Source organism: Melanaphis sacchari, unplaced genomic scaffold, assembly GCF_002803265.2.
Source record: "Melanaphis sacchari strain LSU unplaced genomic scaffold, SCAv2.0 Contig7_pilon_pilon, whole genome shotgun sequence".
NCBI lineage: Eukaryota > Metazoa > Arthropoda > Insecta > Hemiptera > Aphididae > Melanaphis > Melanaphis sacchari.
Window position 1 is genome coordinate 1171685 of NW_020271560.1, and position 21640 is coordinate 1193324.

The 21640-nt window shown below is 25.2% G+C and overlaps 2 protein-coding genes across 7 annotated transcripts; one reads left to right on the plus strand and one right to left on the minus strand.

Annotated features, from left to right (window-relative positions):
• Positions 1-497: 497 nt before the first annotated feature.
• On the minus strand, positions 498-12977 carry LOC112601925 (kinesin-related protein 4-like). 3 transcript variants are annotated; one of them, XM_025349813.1, is made up of 15 exons: positions 12607-12977; positions 11561-11796; positions 11336-11483; positions 11173-11268; positions 10344-10543; positions 10071-10202; positions 9735-9999; positions 9538-9676; positions 9291-9399; positions 7950-8103; positions 7651-7854; positions 1657-7576; positions 1413-1588; positions 1081-1176; positions 498-916 (listed from the first exon to the last, which is right to left on the minus strand). In XM_025349813.1, exons 1-15 carry the CDS (start codon positions 12757-12759, stop codon positions 782-784), a joined length of 8163 nt encoding a protein of 2720 aa, XP_025205598.1. In that variant the 5' UTR covers positions 12760-12977; the 3' UTR covers positions 498-781. The 3 variants fall into 3 exon arrangements, with proteins under 3 accessions (XP_025205598.1, XP_025205597.1, XP_025205600.1); XM_025349812.1 differs by having other exon boundaries at positions 1066-1176; XM_025349815.1 differs by lacking the exon at positions 12607-12977 and adding an exon at positions 12218-12304 and having other exon boundaries at positions 1066-1176; positions 11561-11795.
• A 3120-nt stretch (positions 12978-16097) lies between these two features.
• On the plus strand, positions 16098-21275 carry LOC112601809. Of its 4 annotated transcripts, none has more exons than XM_025349598.1 (8): positions 16098-16115; positions 18861-18994; positions 19516-19671; positions 20264-20416; positions 20487-20540; positions 20607-20716; positions 20778-21010; positions 21095-21275. In XM_025349598.1, exons 2-8 carry the CDS (start codon positions 18880-18882, stop codon positions 21210-21212), a joined length of 939 nt encoding a protein of 312 aa, XP_025205383.1. In that variant the 5' UTR covers positions 16098-16115; positions 18861-18879; the 3' UTR covers positions 21213-21275. The 4 variants fall into 4 exon arrangements, with proteins under 4 accessions (XP_025205383.1, XP_025205384.1, XP_025205382.1 ...); XM_025349599.1 differs by lacking the exon at positions 16098-16115 and adding an exon at positions 17305-17329; XM_025349597.1 differs by lacking the exon at positions 16098-16115 and adding an exon at positions 18408-18779.
• The last annotated feature ends 365 nt before the right edge of the window (positions 21276-21640 follow it).

Below are 21640 nucleotides of genomic sequence, written 5' to 3' on the forward strand. Positions count from 1 at the left end.
AAATATATAGTTGAAATAGATTACAACCAATAAAATACAATGTTAATATGTAAATTATATTTTGAAGCATCCAAGATAAGATATATCATATATATAACATTAAACATATATCGTGTGAATTGCAGTTATAACTCAAATTTAATATTTATAATTAATTTAATATTCATAATTTATACTTCTACATTTTGACTAAACTTGAGCATATAAAATATGTACTATATTATAAAATAATATCATTAACAAAAAAGGAATAGTACAAACTTATTGAAATAATTTTATACTCAACTATTATAAATATTTAAAATTATGGACATAAATAGTTTGATAAATAATAATACAGTATTAAATGTTTTTGTTTCTAAATAATTTAATTACAACTAAAACTATATATAACCATTTTTATTTACAGCATAGTTAGACATACTTAATAATGTTAATATTTTTTATTTGTTGACATTTTAATAAAATGTCAACCAAATTTAATGTTTTAACATTATGAAATGAATGTATCCAATTTTAACTCTATTCCAAGAAATAAAAATAACTTTATATAAATTAGAACACAAACTGTTCACGTTGAAAATCAAAATATATAGCAAACACTAAATGGGTTAAAGATCTAGTTTTATAAATAAATATAGAACGAAATAAAATTCAATACTTATACTAAATGATTAAACAAATGCATACTGGATAATTTTAATATCTTACAAACAAATAAATATATAAAAAGTATAAAAATTTAAGTGCAGAGTTGAGGCTACACATTTTGAATTAAATTTTAACTTTGTCTCTCATTAAGTTGTTTTTCAAGTTCTTCGATCTTAGCTTTACGATGATGTAACATCATTTTCATCATTTTATTGTCCTTTTCAAATTTAGCAATTCTGTCAATCATACTTTTGTGGTCGGCCACCTAAAATAAAAACAATAATATTGTAATATATATAAATAGTAATAATACTGTATAAATCACGTAAAAAAAAAAAAAAAAATGTTAAGATGTTTTTAATCAATTTGTTAATTGTATCATGTATATAAATTTAAAAAGTTGTTTTAACTTACTATTGCACTACTCACTAAGCTTTGTTCTTCAATAGTCTGAGTACATTGATCCACTCTAAGTACATTTGTAATTTCTTTTAAACGGCGTATTTCTCTGCGTAACGAATGATTCTATAAAAATATAAATAAAACTACATTAAATTTATATAGAATGTACATTTCATCAATATTGTTAAATACAAAAAGAAATTTAATATTTAATAACAGTTTTGATATTTTACATAGGAGTATAAGTATGAAGTAAACTTAAATATTTTATTTGAATTTTAAACTATAAGAATATTACATAGAAATATAGATATATATGTATATAGTATACATCAAAATAATTTATTGAATGATGTTACCTCATCTCTTGCTCTTTTAAAAACATTTTCCAATTCATGATTCTTTTTTTTGAGATCATCAGTATTTGTTTTGGAAAACAGTTCTAATGTGGATATTTTTGCATTCTTATCCACAATACATCTATTTAATTGCTGTATATCTTCCTTTAATGATTTTTCCAAAATTTTAGCAGTCTCTATCAAAAATTAAATTTATGGAAACGATTAAAATATAATTTTTTATTAAAATCTTAAGTTTTCTTACCTGATAATTTACTGTATTCATTTGATAGTTCCAAGTTTTTTGTTTGGACTTTATTTAGTTCAGTTTTCAGTTGTTTTAGTTCTTTATCGTGTTGTATAATTAGCTGACCTTTGTCTTTTCTAAGTTCATATATGTTTTGTTCATAACCATATATTTCTTCATTTAATTTTTTGACATCTTCATTGAAGTTTTTAAATTGTTCAGTTTTATCTTTCAAAAAATCTCTTTCTTCTGTTAATAATTCAATGTTTTGCTTCATCTCATCTAATTGAGTCAAAAGTTCTGTTATCTTATCGTCTTTATTTTTTACCTCTTCTAACATGGATTCACATTCATTGTCTAAGTCGACATTAGATTGTTTCAATTCTTTAATTTCTTCTTCTAAGTATTCATATTTGTTCATTAATGAACAGACATTGTCGTAGAGTGTTGATATTGTACCATCGCACTTCAGTATTTCTCTTAATTTATCAATTACATTATTTATTTCAGTCAAACTATCTTCATTCATTTTCAACTTAATTTGATAATCTTCAATTTTGTTATCTTTTGTCTTTAAAGTCTGATAAAAACTTTCTAATTGTTTTTCTAACTCACTATTTTTTAAATTATGAGTTTCAAGCGCACGGATTTGTTTAGAGCATTGTGCTTCAGTTTCCTCAAGTTTTATGGCTTTTACTTTTAAATCTGTTTCTAAGTTTTCAAGTTCTTTATTCTTTACTTTTAACTCTTTCTCAAGACTTTCTAATTTTATTTTGTCAACTTTAGCTATTTTACTATCATCCTCTAATTCTGCAATTCGAATAGCAGAGTTATTATTTTCTTGCATATGTTTAATTATTGATAAATTTGATGAATTCTCTTCAAGTAGTTGTTCATTATTTTTTTTTATTTCTTTAAGCAACTTTTCTGTACAATACATCTGATGTTTAATATTACTTAAATCAAACTCTAGTTCATTAATTTTCTTTTCATGCTCAATTTTAATTTCTTCTTTTTGTAAACTATATTTTTCAATCAATGTTTCATATTCATTTGTCTTCGATTGAAATCTTTCAAGTAAGTTTTTGATATCTTCATCTTTTTTTTCAATAACAGATTTTAAACAATCACATTCTGATTGAATTTTTTCTATTTTATCTTCTAAACTAAAACAACTATTTTTTTGATCTTTGTACATGCTTAATGATTCGTTATATTGTTTGGTTAGATTTTCAAGTTTAATTTTTAAATCTTGTATAGACAACTCAGAATTAGTCTTAAATATTTCAAATTCATCTGATAATAACTGATAATTTTGTCCACTTGTTTTACTTAGCTGAGTCTTTAATTCTTGCAATTCATTCAAATAATTAAAAGACACATTTTCTGCTTCCAAAAGTTTTTCTGTCAGTTCTTTTATTTTTAATTCTTTACTAGGGAAGTTGTGTTTTTGAGATTTAAGATTTTCAAGTTCAAGACTAAGTTTTTCATTATCATTTTCAACTTGTTCTTGCCATTCTTTTCCTTTTTTTATGTCTTCTTGGAACTGCTTGATTTGATCTTCATATAGTTGTTTAATCTTATTGTGTTCATTAACTAAGTCAGTCACGATTTGTTGTTCTTTAGTCATTATAAGGCTAACAAACATATCCAATAAATTTAACAAATTATGATCAGCGAGAACACCTGTAATTTTTCCAGGTTCAAGAAGATTAATTTCATTTATAATATTCTTTTTACCATTTCTTAATTCTAAATCAATATCATAGCTATAACAAATTTGTTCTTTATTAGCCTGGTTATGTTCTTCAAGTTTGTTATATTGTATTTTAAGTTCATTTAATTCATTTTTTAAATTATTTATTAATGATGTTTTTTCTTTTAAATTATTTTCCATTAATGTTATATCACTTTTCAATTTTTCATTTACATCAGAAAGTTGAATAATTTCGTCTTGTGGTTCATTATTTTTTTCTGTTAGTTCAGTATTTGCTAATTTAACTTGATTCAATTCTTCATTTAAATTTTTTACTAATAATATTTTTTCTTTAAGATCATTTTCTATCAATGTTATATCATTAACATACTTATTATTTTCATCAAATTGTTTTTTCACTTGATATTGAAGTTCAACAATATTTTTTTCCATATCATTTTTAGATGTTTGAAGATTGTTAATCAAATCATTTTTTTCTTTTAATATATTATGTAATTTATCAATTTCTAAACCAATATCAATATCAAAAGAATCAGGTTGGGAGCCACAGTTTATTTTCAATGCCTCATCATGTGGTAAAGTATTATCTTCAATTTGCATAACTTTTGATCTAAACTGTTTTTCACTTTGGTTTCCTGATATTATAGCAGAATTAAGTTCAGTGAGTTTTAATTTAATATCATGTACATAATCTACAAGCGGATCAATTAATTTATTTCTTAGATCACAACCATTTGAGTCTTTTTTATCAATTTTATCATTTAATTTGAATTTTAAATTCTGTAATTCTTTTTCTAAACATTCAGTATTGATGCATGTATTTTCTAATTCTCTTTGTACACTATATAATTCAAATTTAAGGTTTTCACAATAGTCTCCAGACTTTAATAATTCATGTTCAGCTTCATTCAAACAAGACTCTAAGCTTTGTTTAGTGGAATTAGCATCCTTTATTTCAATTACTAAAACATTAATAATTGAAGCCAAATCTTCACATCGTTCTTCACTAAGTTCCATTTCTTTAGTGATGTTGACAAGTTTTTCTTGAAGTCTGTCCAAATCAAATTCAAGTTTTGCTTTTTGCTCTATTAAAATTTTTTCATACTCTGCTTTTTTAGACAATTCCGATTTCATTAAATCAAATTCTTCATTTAAACCCACTAAAACATTATCTTCAAAATCATTAACCCTAATTTGAAATGAATCATTTCTTGAAAACAAAAACTCAACATTTTTCTTATATTCTTCCAGAGCAATACATTTGGATTCCAAATTATTCCTAAGTATTTTTTCAGATTCTTCAGTTTTTGACAATGCTGATTCAAAATTTATTATCTTTTGTCGTGCTTCATCACATTCACGAGACCTTAACATATATTCTTCTTCTAATCTATCATATTCTTGTTGTAAACTGGACTCAAGTACTTGTTTTTGCAAGTTTTCAAGCTCTGTAGTTTTTAGTAGAATTTCTTCTCTGAAATTAAATTCTTTAATAGATTGTTGTTTTAATAATGACTCAATATCACAAGACAAATTAACAAATTCTTCATAAAGAATATGATAATTTAATACTTGTAGTTGTATTTTATTTTCTAAATTATTTTTTGTCTCATCGTGATGTTTTGATATTTCCATAAACTTTTGGCTAATTAGATTCAAATCAGTTTGGATTAATGATTTTTCTTGGATAACTGATTGTAACTGATTTTGAATATTAATATAATTTTGTTCATTATCTTTTATGTTGCTTATCATTGTTTCATTAATTTTATCACATTTTACAATCAATTCAGAATTTACATTTTCTAATTCGGATAATAAATTTGATTTAATTTCTAATTCAGATTTAGATTGCTCTAATAAAATAACATTAGATTTCAATTCATTCTCCATACTTTCTACCATGGTTTGAAACTTATTTTTTTGGACCATTGCATATTCTAATTCATTAGCCTTTGATAGAAGTTCATCTCGTAATTCATTTTCAACTTTAATTTTGTCTTCTAGATTAATTTTAAGGTCAGAGATGATTTTATTTAACTGATCATCAGAATCCTTACATTTTGCCGAAAGTTTTAAATTAGTGTTTTCCAATTCAAGAATTAATTCATTTTTTTCATCAAGAGTAGATTTGATACATTTAAGTTCACGGTTTAGTTGTTCAACAATAGAAATATAGGATATAATATTTGTATTTAAAGTGTTAATTACTGATTTTACTTCATTAACTTTATTAATAGCATCATCCAATTCTGTTGTAACAACTTGTAATTCATTATTCATTGTTTTTTCATTGTTTAATTTCTCTTCCAATTCAGATTTAAGTTTTGTAATAATCTCATCATGTTCAGAAATCCTATCTAAATTAATACCCATTAATTCTTCAGATTTATTATTTTTTAATTGATCCACAAGTTTAGTTTTTTCTTCCAGTTCATATTTAATAGTATCAAGTTCATGACTTAGTCTTTCAATAACATTAGAATTTGTATTTATTTTCATTTCTTCAATTGTTAATTGTAAAACATTAATTTGTGAAGTCGCATTTTCTAATTCTTTAGTTTTTATTTGTAATTCGCTATAAATATCACTTTCAGTATTATTTTCAGCATCCAATTTGACAGTAAGCGTAGAATGTATATTGTTAAACTGACTAGTTTCTTCTAATTTTTTGTTTTGGGCAAGTTCAAATTTAGAATTTTCCATTTCAATGAGTTTGAGTTTTTCATTAAGTTCAAATTTCACAAAATTTAACAAAGTTTTTAATTTGTCTATTTCAGAATCATTTAATTCAAGCTTAATATTCATTTCTTTTAATTCTTCTAGTGCATTTTGTAAACCAATTATATCTGTAACAAATTTATCTTGTAATTGTTTTTCAATTTCTTCTTTTTTGTCAATGCAATTTGTATTTGATTTATAACATTTTTCTAAATCATTATACTTAGATAATAATTCTAAATTTGTTTTTTCAAGTATAAGTATCATATTTGATTTATCTTCAAGGTTTGATTTAACAGTTTTAAGTTCAGTTGTTAATTGGTTCAAAACAAAATTTGAATCAGTTTTAATTTCGTCATCTTTTATTATCAGTTGCATTTTTTCTGGTTTAGTAAAGTCATCATTTAATTTGTTAGATTTGACATCCTGTTCATCAATCTTAATTTCATTTTCAACTTTAGTTTGATTTTCAATAAACATACTAAGATTTTCATTCAATCTATTTAATTCTTCAATTTGTACTTGTAATTCAATTTTAACAGCATTGCTAATAGTAAGTTCTTCTTGTAGATCAATAATCTTCAAATGATTAGTCTTTACTTTTTCAATAATATTAACACATTCAAATGTTAATTTATTGAATGCTTGAATACTAGATTTCAAAAATATATTTTCTTCTATAGTTTCTAATAGTTGCTTTTTAAATTTCTCTATTTCAGTTTTTGATTCAACTTCCATAATAGAAATACTCTGAAGAATACAATCAAGATTATTAAATACAAATAATTTTATTTCATTTAATTTTGTATTCGATAACGACAATTTTTCTTCTAAAATCAAGTTCTTATTTGACAGTATATCAATTTTGTTTGTGTTTTCTTCAAAATATGTAGCTGCGAAATCAATTAAACTATTTGTATCAAAATTATCAACATTTATCTCAGAACTGCCACTGAAGTCTTTGATGGTAGACTTAATATTTTCCTCAATAGAATTTAGTTTTAAGCTCAATTCATAATTTTCATTTTTTATATTTTTCATCTGAATATTAAATTCATCTGTAATTAATTTCAAATTATTATTTTCATCTATTAAACTTTGGTTTTCTAGTTGCAATTGTTCTACTGTATTATGAATATGTTCTAATAATTGATCCAGTTCCAATATTTCACATTTTCTAAGAGTAAAATAACCCTTTTCAGCTAAAAAGTTAATAGCGTATGGAACTGATTTAACTTCAGCAACATTATTTTTAAAAAAAGATAACTCTTTTAAAAGTGAACATTGTTTGGACGTTTCTAGATTAAGTTGCTGGTCTTTATTTAACAATTGTAATTTTAAACTGTCTATTTCATTAATATATGTATTATTTAATTGATACATTTCTTTAATTTTCATTTCAAGTCTTTTAATTTCTTCTTGTTTTTCCGCCAAAAAGTCATCACTTAATATGGTTTTTTTTAGTAGATCTTCTTTTAATTTTAACTCTTCTCTTGTTTCCTACATAAAAAAAAAAAAATAAAAAAAAATAGCATACATTTTAATACTATGTGTTAGTTTAGTAAAGTATTAACCTGAATTGTAGCTAGAAGTTCCATTTCACGTTTATCATGCATATTCTTTTGTACTTCCATAATAACTTCAACATCACGTTTTTCATTTTCAAATACTTGAATTGAATATTTAAGTTTTTCAATCATTTTTTCAGATTCATTTTTTTCGGTTTGAAGATTCTCAACTTGCTTTCTTAAATTAATCAATTCTTTTAATTGTTCATTCTGTAACAAGATAAAAATTATTCAATTATATAAAATTCGATAATAAATATTAATACAGATATAGATATATCCATAAAAATTAGTTGGTTACTCACATTATCATAAAACATTTGTTTTTCAAGAGTTGTGAATTCTCTAAGCTCGTTGTTTTCTTTCATACTCATTTCAAACATACTTTTGTAATTATTTACACGTTCTCTCAAAACTTTTTTAGGGGTTTCACAAACACTGAATGGAATGTCGGAAGGTCTAAATAACAAAATATTTTTTATTAGCAACTATAGAAATTTTATCTAAGGTTAATAACTAATAAGTACAAATAATGAAATCAATTATTTTAAATTATGACACCAAATTAGAATATTGGTGGTAACAGTATACCATAGGATAATTATATAAAAAAAATGTATGAGGTTAAAGCAGGATAGCAAAAAAAAAAAAAGCAAGGACATTATATGAAGTTGATAAGACTACGATCACTACATAGGTCAGGGAAATTTAAATAGTTCCAACAAAAGAATAAGTAATAGTAAATGGAATAAAGTTACTTTAACTACCTTCAATAAATGTAACCTCAGGACTTCTAAGCTAAAATAATAGCAATAGGTATGGCTAACAAGCACTGAATGCCACACTCTCAAAAGGGTCACTTCATTAATTTAACATTTAATAATTGCTTAGCTTACGTTATTCCAAGTTCAATAACGTAGAGCAAATCTCAATTTTATATTTACCATGATTAACAGAAATAGAAGATGATATTGAAAACCAATTTAATCAATAAGAGTGATTTAATCGAATCAGAAAAAAATGGTTTGCCAACCAACTCTTATTTGAGACAAAGAATAAACAAGGGCATATACTCGATACTTCTAAACTTGATGAAAAAGCGCAGTGGCATAAAAATTCTTTTAACTTTTATCTCTATATACAACCTATTATTTAAATCTAAGTTTCATTTAAATGGGCTACTAGACTATTTTAAAGCAGTATACACATTTTTTAACTACCTGATTCAACCCCGTGTCCAAGTGTTTCACCAAATTTTTATGCATTTTTGTGAAGTTATAAACCCTAACAATCATATTTTGATGTATGTGTTATACTGCAAGTTGTCAAACATATTAGTATAATACATGCACAAGTTTTTATTTTCCACAAAATAATTAATATCATTATTCATTATTTAAATAAGTTATTTAGTCCAAATTTTAACTTAAAATTTCTACAAAAAATGGATCATTCATGAATTTCTGGGATGTTAAATATTCATAATTTATTTACTTTATAATCAAATAAATGTTTGTATTAATATTTATTTAATTTAGATTTGCAATATAACATTTTTAATATTAATATATTAATATATCATAATAAGAATTTTCCCAAGCCAGATAAGGCTAGTCAACTAGTATTTAAATATTATTAAGACTTACGGAGAAAAATTATGTTCAGTATTTTCATTGTTGATGGATTCAGTAACATCAGAATGATTTTCTTCTCTAATTAAATCCCATTCAAATGATTCTAAAGGTGTTTTAAATTCTAAAAAAAATAGTTCAATAATAAAATAAATATTAGGAATTATTATTAATAGTACATACTACACTTAAATATAGGTTTTGGGAATTACAATAATATATATATATATATATATATATAGTTATAAAATAGATTATAAACCTTTATTTAGATTTCCAAAGTTAGATGGAACACTTGGTCTATGCATATTGACATCTTCTTCAATAGTTTCAAGAATACTATTAGAAGAAAATGTATTATCAAGTTTTCCTCCCCAAGTTCTTCTTCGCTGATATCCTTTCTAAAATAAAAAAATAAATTTAGTAAATTGTTGTTAAAAAAATTAAGTTTATTTTTACTTTATTTGAAGGTTGATCTATGTGAACAGATGTTATCATATTATTTTGCAAACGCATAATACGTTCCTTTAATTCTTCATTAGTTCGTTTTTCTTCTTGATACTTGTATTTAATTTCATTATTTTCAAATTGATTTTGTTTTATACCCTCTAATTCTTTATTCAGTTTATAAAGTTGAACTCTATAACGTTTTAGGAGTGTTTCATCTGTGACATTTTCATTTACTTTAGCAGTATTTTTAATTTTTTTGGCACGAGACGCAAAACTAACAAAATAATTAAAAAGCATAAGTTCAGATACAAAATTTAAGAATTTAATTTAAATATTAATGGGTACCTTAGTGTGTTAGATGTCTGATCTTCAACTGCTAAGGTTACTGTACAAATAATTGCAGTCAAAGAATTTCCACCAAGAGATGTTTGTAATATTCTCGTAAGTTTACTATCACGAAAGTTGACATGTTGTGAGCTTCAAAATATAAATAAAAATTTCATAAATCATTATACCATTCAAGTAATACAAACATTTTCTATATTCATATCGTAATAGAAAAATTTGACTAAATATAATACTCTAGTATAGATTAAAATTAGAATTTCAATAATTTACCTATCTGGACATTCACTAAGTTGTTGGATAACCAAACCAAGAGTTGTTAGAGAACTATTAATTTTGCAACCTTCTTTGAATCGTTCCATAGATGACTGAGTTTGACTACTGCGCTCTGAACCAGCCAAGTCAACTAAATTAATCACAGATTGTTGATAAGCCCCATCACAATCATCATCAATGTTACGACTTTCTAGAATCTACAAAATTATAAAAAATAATAATAATTAAACAATTGAAATAACTATACTTAGGTATTTCACATTAAACATGTAATTATGAGGGTGTTATATCCATATGTGCTTTCCCTCTTTCTTACTAACATAAAACATGATAAAGTTTCTTTTAGCTGAATTTACTTTATGCTGTTAGCTTTAATATTAGTTAATTTACTTATAATCAAACTTGAGTTTAAAATATTATTTAGGACATCTAGGTTTTATTTGTTATTTTAGTTTTTTAAACGCCATAAGTACCTTGTTTAAAATTTACTTAAAAACTTGAATATCAATAAAAACCTACATGCCTTAGGTAATAAGTAAATCGACTCTAATATTAAAGCTAACGGCATAAAAAAGACTTAGCTGAATGCAAATTTGTTCTGATATATATTAGTAAGACGAAGACAAAATTTTTGAGTATGTCCTCTTAAAACTAATATTTTTAAATGTGTACATATTGTTTACAGATATATATGAATAAGGCACACATTTTTATATAAATACAGTACTTTTAATTCTGATTAAAAATAATTGCATTTCATAACACTGAATAAAATAGCACAATTTAATTTTACATATCTTTTTTTTAATTAGTAAAAAATACATACAATACGAAATATTGTATGGGATCTTGATGATCTTTCATTCATATCTGTTTCTCCAATACTCCGGTTTTTCTCACCTATTCTCATAAGATCGATAACCTGAAAATAATTTATTAAAATGTTAAAGTAATAAATTAGAAAAGAACATATGATTTTATAGTTATACCATTTGCGAATTTTGACAAACTACAGCCTTTAATGGTGTAATATGTAAACCATCTTTCTGAATTTCAATTTTTTTTGTTTGACTTTTGTTACTTTTTTTTTCTAGTAAATCTATAACTTTTTCATTGTAAATTTCTAAATAACAAGCTCTGTAAATAAGAATATTTTTTTTAAGAATAGTATAAAACTTTCATTAAATGAAAACAAATAATTAAGCACATCATACCTTAGTAAATATTCTCTACTGGTAGAATTATTCATAGCATTGAACATGTAGTTAATAGCTAATGGAATAATTCCAGGGTTGGACTGATCACCAGACATAGTGAATGTTTTACCAGAACCAGTTTGACCATAGGCAAATACTGTACCATTAAACCCTTGAACTCCTCTGTCAATAATTGGTCTGACAATCTCGTCAAACACGTCATAATTAGTTGATTTATCGCAAAATACTCTATCTAAATTTAACAAAACATAAACATAATATAGTACAATAATATATGATACAAATACCTAAATTATTAGTTAAATTATCATAAGTCTATTAAGCTTGTTTTGCTACAAATACATAACCATTGAACTAAAAATGTCTGGTATACAAAGATGCAACAAATAATTATTTTAGTAATAGTAGGTACTCTAAACAGATTTTGAAAATAATTTCCTCATAAATATTTATCATATACTTCTAAAGTTAATGACAATGATTTTATTGACCATTATTCAAAGATGATTATTATACTGATAATCAATACATAGGTAAGCATCTATTAATTTTTATATAGGTAACACACAAAATGTATAGAAGCAAATCAACTTGCTTAACATTAGTGTACAAATTCAATACAAGTATAATATTAACTAAAGTACTTTAAAATACCATTGTTACAAAGACGTCATAATGTCCTGGCAGCACTAGTAAACACAAGTGAGCAAATGTTATTAACTGACTAAGCTCATAACCTAGAAGTATCAAAAAAAGGTAGGTATGTATACTAAAACTGTTTTATTTTTAATTGACTCCAATCAAAAGGCTTAAACAAAATATCATTTATTTTTAAGTTTCAATAAAATGTTTGGTATTTAAATCTATTTTTATTTTTCAGGTCATAAGATAAGAATGTTTTTTTTAGTTCACTTTCAAAAAATGTACTATTACGAGTAAGAGCTAAACACAATTCATTCCAACTAAAATAGCTTGATTTTCAGTTATATTTTCACACAGTAAGTAACTAACAGTTTGAAGGATTAAGTATAAACATTTTACCAAAAAAAAAATTGTTCTCCGTTCTTCTTTTTAGTTATTTGATCTATGTGAATAACACTGTCGGATTCTATTTTCCAGTAAACCCTATCGTCCAACTGTTCCTTGTAGTTTAAAGGACGGACCTTGATGGCCACTTTAATGTTGCAACTATCCATAATATTTTGGTGTTATTAGTACACACCGGCGGTTTGTATTTACCGGCTAACACTTATAACCAGAAATAAGATTAAAAAATTACTAAAAAAACGTTAAAAAATTCAAATACAATAACATCACTGTACTCAAAACCAGACACAACGAATTACCGATAATATATGAAAACGCACACCCGTGACCCGTTACGCTTTCAATTCCCGAGACCTAAAATGATTGAGTGTTGACTATAGATAGTCTGTTATTTGTTATGTATGAAAATTTTTCCGTTGAACCAGTTCAGTTCAAACACCATCAGTGTTACCAATCCGTCGCGTAAGATGTTTATGTCTTATCAAAAATTAAAACCTAACAAACCGAAATTTGTCTTAACTATATAATAATTCATATTTCGTATTTCGTTTTCATAAACATTTTGAATTTTAAACTTATTTACCTATCTGTAATCTGTATAATTTAATGATTTAAACAATATTCTTTAGTTAAAAAATTATTTGCTAGGTCAAAATTCTAGAAAATTAATACACGATCCAATATAAGTTGTTTTAAATCTGTGAAAAAAATATTAAAAATACATAAGTATATAGACACATTTTTTTTAAATGTATATCAAGTTAGACATTTAAATATAAATTCGTTGAAATCGCAAAATGTTTCAAACTATTTTGTAGTAAAAAAATCATAAAAACTTCAATTTTTGTACTTAAGTTAGAAATTTTAGTATAAGATTCTTCATGCGTAATTCAGTATACTGAAATTAGATTAGAATAGATAGATTAGAATCACCTGGGTGTATATTTAATAAATAATTATTAGGAGACGATACACGATGGTAACTTAACGCTGTATTTACGTCTTCAGTGAGTTGATTTAATCATTCTTTATTTTCCTGGTTTTTTTGGCTTCGCCAGTTTAGTCTAACAATATGTTTTGGTCTAATTAAAGACGATATATTATGTGTGGTAAAATTTCGATATTTTGTATTTTATTACGTGGTGTGGAAGAAAGCAGGCTTGGACGGTTTCAGTAATGACTGTAGTTAGATGTTCGGCCGCGAGCTGTTTGTTCAGCAACTTGAATAGAATGTATATTATTTTGTATTTAAGTTAGTAAAATTTGATTAGAGAATGAAGCTAAGTTTGGTTTACCTTTAATTAATGAGTTGTTAAACTGATAACGTTGTGGCGATTAATTGATATTTTTACAGGAGTCAGTGAACAGTAGTGTGGTTTGAATCAAGCCCTGCAAGAGGTTTTTGCATACATGTAAATTAAATCGATTTAATTATTTATTTTTTTTTTATAATAAAATATCTAGAATGATAGGTTGTCTACTTCGATCCGTAGGGAAGTAAGTTGGATATCTGGTGCAGATATTAAAAGGTGTGTTTGAAAAAAATAATTATATGTATAGTTTTGATATCGTTTGGGTTGTGTACACAACAACCTAAATTAAATTTTTTTATAGTTAAAATCACCGGCCAAGGGGCGCATTAAAGGTTAATGTATGGGGGTGCAAAATTATTTTGCGCCATTGGTATATTTTATGAATATTTTTATGAAAATATGAACAATTTAAAAAAATTGTCTTCGCTACGCTCGGTATTTCAGTTAGTCATTTCCATTTCATATAAATATTATAGCTACGTAAAAATTTTCTTTTTATGTTAATTAGTAATCATCTATTTGGAACAATGATTTTTTTTTTTTTAATGGTACTAGAAGATAGAATATTTATATTTCATTAACTAATAAATAATAAATTACACAAAAAATTTACCACCCCCAAAAAACTTTCGCTCGAGCTAAATACCCCTTTAACACGCCCATGCACCGGCCAGTATGATTGAATTATTCAGACAAAGGTGGCAATTGAGCGAGTTTGGATTACTTAGCCCCCCCACAGGGGCGTATTTAGAAATTTCTTATGGGGAGGATACAAATAAAAAGTTCAAAATTCAAATTAGCGTAATGGGATATATGAAATATCACATATTTTTCATCTCAATAAATATTATCATTATTCATAATATTCATAGTCCTTAAATACGCCCCTGCCGACCCAAATTATTAAACATTTCTCAAAATATTAAATGTATAAAAATATGGCCCAAATCTTGGAACTTGACAAACTATTTTTTTCCATGAAATGTCAATATAATAATTATTATTATACTCTTCATCGGCCCACACCAAACGACCGTAGCGACAGATTGGATTGCCGGAAAAAAAGTCTTTGGAAAAACAAATTTATTAACATTCAATTCACTAAATACGTTTCACATGTAAATATGTTATATTTTATATTATTTTATATGTTATGGTAATGCTCGTGATGAACACCTAGGACTCTTTTTTTTATTTGTTGATTTTAATATACATGGACAGTCGACAATTAAATAAACTACTTTTCATGCATTTCCATCGAATAAACTGCTTAAATTTCTGTTTATAGTATACTAAAGCAACTTTTTCGTTATTTTTATTCGATTTTAATATTTCCATTCTTGATCAAGGAACAGAAAACAAATTACAGGTAGGTAATAACACTAATAACTAACAAGGAATTACATGTATATTGTATTACAAAGATCGAACACAGAGCCACAGAGGAATAACGTAAAAACAGTAAACATATCAATATCTTCAATTTTATTTATCGACAAACGTAAAATTATATTATTTTTATAATCGTTAGATGCCGTTTATACAGATAAGTATTGTTTTTTCACATTTAGGTACCCATAGGTTCCTATTAGATAAAGTAAAAATATTTATTTCGTAATTGAACGTAATTGAATACCATCGTAACTTTAAATTTATGAACTATTGGACTTAAATAAGAAAAACTTGTATGAAAGTAATAATTAGTAATTATTTGAAGAATTAATTTCAATTATGTTTTTTATTTAATTTTATTAATGGATACATTTTTCAGGGGAAATTTTTTTCGGAGACGTTTTTAATTTTTACCAGGGATTTTTTTTACCATTTACCACGGATTTTTATCACATTATCACAATGACAAAAATAGAAATTTCCGATAATCAAACTTTGATAAATATTATTTAATGTGATTTAAGCCTCCCTCCCTAAAAATCAATCAAATATCCGCCCATGTATCCAGACTCGTAATATTACCGTAGTCTGTTATATACAATATATACATAATATTGCGACTGGATAGTTGATAAGCACGAGCATAACATAAAGAAATTACAAGTATAATCGACCTATTATTTATATTTATCATAACTACTACGGCTTCCAGACTTTATAGACCGATTAAAACTTAAAAGGATATTGTTGTTGAATGATTTTATTACGGACCAATATAGCTACATTGCCCAAGCACGTAGGTGAGTGACCCGATCAACGCGGTGTATTTTATAACCAGGGAATTTGATTTTGTTTGTATATGATAAATGGATTTCGATTAAACTCGGGTATCTACGTTGTTAATGGTTAAGAAAAGCTAATAAAGCATTTCTTTGATTTTTAAGTCCGTTGACGTTCTAATTTAATAATATTGTATTATGGAGAGCCATTTGAGTTTAAATTAAGGCTATTTATGATGACTGGCAGATTTTCTATTATTTTCTGCATAAGTTGAAAAACGAATGTGTTTATTAGTCGTGGAAGTGTTTTCCTAAAATAATTATGTAATAAATTGTTCTATAATTGTCGATTGAAGTTAGATTTAATTTTTTATACTTAATGAATTTTTACTCATTTTAGTGCGTAATTGTTAAGTCGTCGAAAGTTTGATTTGATAATGGATCATGAAAGGTTGTGTAATTTGTAATATTAAAAAGTAAATAGTGGTATTTTTGGGTTAGCCTGTGCATCTTAGTAGTGGCGTACCTGCGGAGATGGCAAAAATTATATTCGCCCTCCCTCGCTCATGTAAATCGTTTAATTATATGTGTGCATTGTTGTATATTTTTTTTTTTTTACAGAATATTAACAGAATATATTATTATTTATTAACATACAATTAATAATCTACTTAATTGGCTTATAAATATAGGTAGTACACTAGTACCTGCCTATTGATTTTAAATTATTTATATTTACTGCTTGATTTATTTTATGTTTGTGCAGTAGACTAAAAACAGTAAAAACATAGCTACGTTTAAAAATGGACCAGGATCGCTATGCGGGTTTGGACTATTGCACATTTATCAAGAAAAAGTATACCAGTGGATGAAATTTTTAAACGATTTTCTCGTATGAAAAACAGAAGGCTAGACTTTGTATTATAATTAAATTTATTAAAAATAATTTTACGACACGCATTTTATTTATATTTCAACAATTTCTATATATGTCCTTATTAAAATGTTTTTTTAAATATTTTACAAATATAAAATTCCCGTTAGGTTAGGACGTACATTTTTAAGAAATTTTCTATTTTAAGAATGAGTGAAAATATATTTTCTCCCCCCTCCCACCGTAAAAGAGGCCTAGGTACGTCACGCATTTTGAGCAGTGTTGTTTGTTTAGCGTTTTGTAGTATTTCATTATCAATGTTTTGAAGTGGAGAAACCTGTTTTTATTTTGTCTAAGTGAGGTGAGTAGAGTGGTGTTGTTTCTTTCTTCATTCTTGAGGTGTCTGGCAGATTTTGAATTTGTGGATAGCTACCTCTTTTGAAAGGACTGTTAAGAAACATTTAATACTTAACGTTAAAGATGGAAAATAATATTTAAATTTAATTAGGTAATCAAAGTTTAGAAGAGACGGATATTGATAACCGAATTCCGATTATTATTAAGAATACCGAGAAAAATTTTACTTTCGCCTGCTCAAACTGTTCAGTACCAATTATAGATCCATTTTTTTGACAAACTCAAAGTTTAAGACGATACATTTTTTCTGTTATAAAAGGTGTATTCAGCACATAATAAAAAAATCGTACATTGTAAGACCGATACTTACGTTTCTCTGAATTCACAGCTTCACTTAGTATCTTACAGCTTGTAGACCTTGTTATTATAATAGAAGACAGTTATTAAGTTATAAATTATAATATAATACATTTACAGTTAATATTAAAGTTATAAATATAGAACAAATTTATACATTGTTTATCCACTGAATTTGAGAGGAGATTGGAGAATATGAATTATTATGCTTGAGCCTCGAGAGAAGTTCTTTTTTCGTATTATAATATTTTTTATTATTTAACTATTTTATAATGATTTTTAAGTGCTTTGAGTGCTTACTTAAATAATTTAAAATTTAAAATTCAAAATTCATATCGATAATATAGACTTTATGAAAATATAGACCGCCTCCGCCATAACTTGAAAATTTTACGAATAGACAAATTCAGGACTTCCCCTTAGGCTTTTTTATATTTTAATGTTATAAGAAATTTTAAGCATTTAAAATGCATACGATTTTGTTGATGTTTTATTACTTTAATTACACGGAGAAGTATAACGGAGACAAATGACAACATAATATTTGAATGCAACGTTAAAACCCTCGTCTATTTATAGTTTATACATACATATTACATACTATTATTTTCATGAAATTTGGATAATGGAAATTACTAATTTATTTATAGTTGGTAAATAATAATATACACCATTCTAAAATAATCAGTTGTCTGTTACACTACTTAATAAATATGTCATATATGACAGGCATACTGACTCTACTCATGCCCCTACACCAATGACTATAATAATGTAATCAGTTGTTTTTTCTCACTTCTCATTTCTCAGTACTCGCTCAGTGGCCAGTGCCCAGTGGTCATCCAATCATCGATTTGCACGGTTTTTCTGCAGTCGTTACTTAAATAGTTAAATGTATAAATTCAGATTTTAGTTATCGTCTTCCGAGTTCCGGCTTGCTTATTTATTAGCCAATAGAGTGCTTAGTACACAGTATTTCACTATCTATTTTTATTTATTGCTTTCCTTTATTAAAAAGAGCCTAAATATTTGCTTCTTAACATGTTTGAACATCATTAAACATTAAGTATAAATATCAAATTCCTGTAAATAGATTGGTAAATCACGTTGTTTAAAAATATTGTACTAATATATTTTAAGTTAATAGTATTAATATAGTATATTGTTTTTGTTTTCAGTTTTTACAAAGTATCAAAAATGAAAAATAAGATTTCAACTTTTTTAACAGGATTTCCTAACTCTGCTGTTCCAAAACAAAAAAATAATAAAAAGAGAAAAGAAATTTGTTCAAATCCAGATGAAATCGATGAAGGTAATATTTAAGAAATTATTGTGTTAATATTCAAAGTAAAATTATTGTTAAAAAATTATATTTTACGTAAAGATAACAAAATTAAAATAAAACAATTAATAACGCCGCCCCAAAAGCATAGCTTATGGTGAGTGCAGCGAGTTAAATACAATACTAACATATTAAATTTACATTTTATTATTTATAATATACATATTATAATATTTTGTATTATATTATACAAAAATATATTTCATATAGATAAATATAATGTTAAAAAAATACTATTACAAGTTTTTGTTCATAATATAATATGATTCAGATTTAGATTTTAAATATTTTTTTTAATAATACTTATTTTTATATGATATTAAATGAATATTAAACATAATACATAAACAAACATGAAAACTTTAATATTTTAAATATAGTAACTCACTTAACCATCGAAACAACATAAAAAAATATTAATGAGATTTAGACAACACATGATCATATGCATGATGTCTAGATTAATATATTTTATTTACTTTGTTTCTTAGATAAAATATTATCAAAGAAGAGAAAGTATTTAACCACTGATGTCAAACCCCATGCAATTACAACTATTTCACAAGTACCTGCAATAAATGACAAAATTATAGAAAAAAAGGAAAAACAATTACAACCCGTTTCTACCCATCCATATTGTATGGAAGGTAAAGTTGGAGTATAGGTTATTTTTAGTTATAATAATTATATATTAATTGATAATTTTAAAATATAGCAATCTATATTCTGAAGAAAATTATTTGTCTACTTCATTAACTGTAGATCTTATAAATTTGAATCTACTAATATTGAATAGTAGATTATTTTAATTTAAAGTTGGTGTCTAGTAAATTGTACATAAATGTGCTTGTTATGCACTATTACTTGTCATGTACTTAACAGAGCATATTTACACACTAAATTTCTCTTATCAATTATTATACTTCTGAATGTTTATGAATATTGAAGTATTAATTGGCTTTCATTGAATTAGTTTAAAATTCAAATTGTCTTCCTAAATTAGATTCCATTAAAACACCAAGCAATTATGATTAAAGGACCTATAATTTCTTATGGATAACAATTAAACTTAACTTAAGTGTATCATACTAAAATATTAAGAAATCTCTTAATACTGGTGGTACTATTATTTCCAAAATTGAAAAGTTTGTTGGTGGTAAATGTGTTGCACAATAAAATTAAAAATCATTATGTTATTCTTATTTTTATTTTATTTTTCATGTCTGATTGGTTTCAAAGTAGTACCTTCTGCATTGCCCAGTTACCTTACATTATTTTCATCATTGAAGTCCAAATTTAATTCACCGCTACCACAACTGATTAAACAAAGATCAACTTCAACACCAATTGCTGGCTCAGAGCGTCAAAAATTGCATTTTGATCTGGAACCTCGTAAGAAAAATATTTAGTTAATTTAATAATACCATTTTTTTTACAAAGTTTTTATATTATTATGTACCAGTTACGCCAATAAAAGGATTGTTTCCATCATCAGTATCTAAACAAACCAACATAGGTAACTTAGCTGTATTTTTTATAAATGTAACAGATTTATTCATTTATTTAATATTTTTATTCATAGAATGTGAGTTGATATCAGAACTACCTTCCCAGCCTATCGCCTCAGTTCCCAAGAGTAAATTCAAGTCGATGCTGACTTCTGAAAAATTGAAATTGGGTGTTTTAAACAAAGTATTCATGTTTTGTAGTTAATTTTAATGAAAAAACTTATTATTTGATATTCACTTTTCAGATTCCAAAATTTTGTCCATTTTGTGATTACGTATGTGAAAGATTGATACATCAACATATTGAAAAAAATCACGGAGACCAACTCAGAATGCCTATTTCAAACTCTGCTGATGCAATTAACAAAATAATATCTAACTTTACAAAAAATAAAAAGGTATTGGTGCCACTTCAACATATAGTTGATACAATGGGAGACTATTGGTTTAATCCAGACATAAGAAAAATTGGAAACATGTTAGTGTAAATTTATATAATATAATTTTTATCCAGATTAAGAAAAATATAAAATTAATTTATAAATTGTATTATGTTTTAAAGTTTGTGCAATCTTGGTCAGATTACAACATATGGTGGGTCATGGGAGCTAAGTCATGTTCCTGAAGTCCCCAATCCATTTGAGCAGTACATCATAACACCTAATCAACAATTGGAGTAAAAAATATGACAACTGGTTATTTCCAGTTTTATTTTTAAGTTAATTTGTTATTTTTATTATAATAGAGAAAAAATAAATTATTTTAATTTTATTTAAAATACTAATTAACACATACATGTTTAAAATTGTATATTAAATTTGTGTTGTTACTATTTTTTTTACTGAACCATAACATTTTATAATAGGAATATGAATATTATGCAATTAAGTAATAAAGCAGAATTTTTTGGTTATTAATCAATTATTTTAAAAGTTTACCATTTTTTTTTATAACATTTTACTTATTGGTAGTGTATAAGAATATGCGCTGAAGAATTTAAATATTTAAATAAAAAATATTCTTAGAAAACAATATACATTGTATATTATTCAATAATATATTAATTATTTATCGTGTGTTCACCAATTTAGAAAACACTGAATTTCTC

What these genes read in the sequence shown, in the direction of transcription:
- LOC112601925 (XM_025349812.1), bottom strand. Translation starts at nt 12,759, where the DNA reads ATGGATAGTTGCAACATTAAAGTGGCCATCAAGGTCCGTCCTTTAAAC. An exon ending in TTTGTCAAAATTCGCAAATG is followed by an intron (nt 11,269 to 11,335) that starts GTATAACTATAA and finishes AATTATTTTCAG; the next exon opens with GTTATCGATCTTATGAGAAT. An exon ending in TGAATACAGTAAATTATCAG is followed by an intron (nt 1,589 to 1,656) that starts GTAAGAAAACTT and finishes AATTTTTGATAG; the next exon opens with AGACTGCTAAAATTTTGGAA.
- LOC112601809 (XM_025349598.1), top strand. Translation starts at nt 18,880, where the DNA reads ATGAAAAATAAGATTTCAACTTTTTTAACAGGATTTCCTAACTCTGCT. An exon ending in TCCAGATGAAATCGATGAAG is followed by an intron (nt 18,995 to 19,515) that starts GTAATATTTAAG and finishes TTTGTTTCTTAG; the next exon opens with ATAAAATATTATCAAAGAAG. An exon ending in ATAAGAAAAATTGGAAACAT is followed by an intron (nt 21,011 to 21,094) that starts GTTAGTGTAAAT and finishes TATGTTTTAAAG; the next exon opens with TTTGTGCAATCTTGGTCAGA.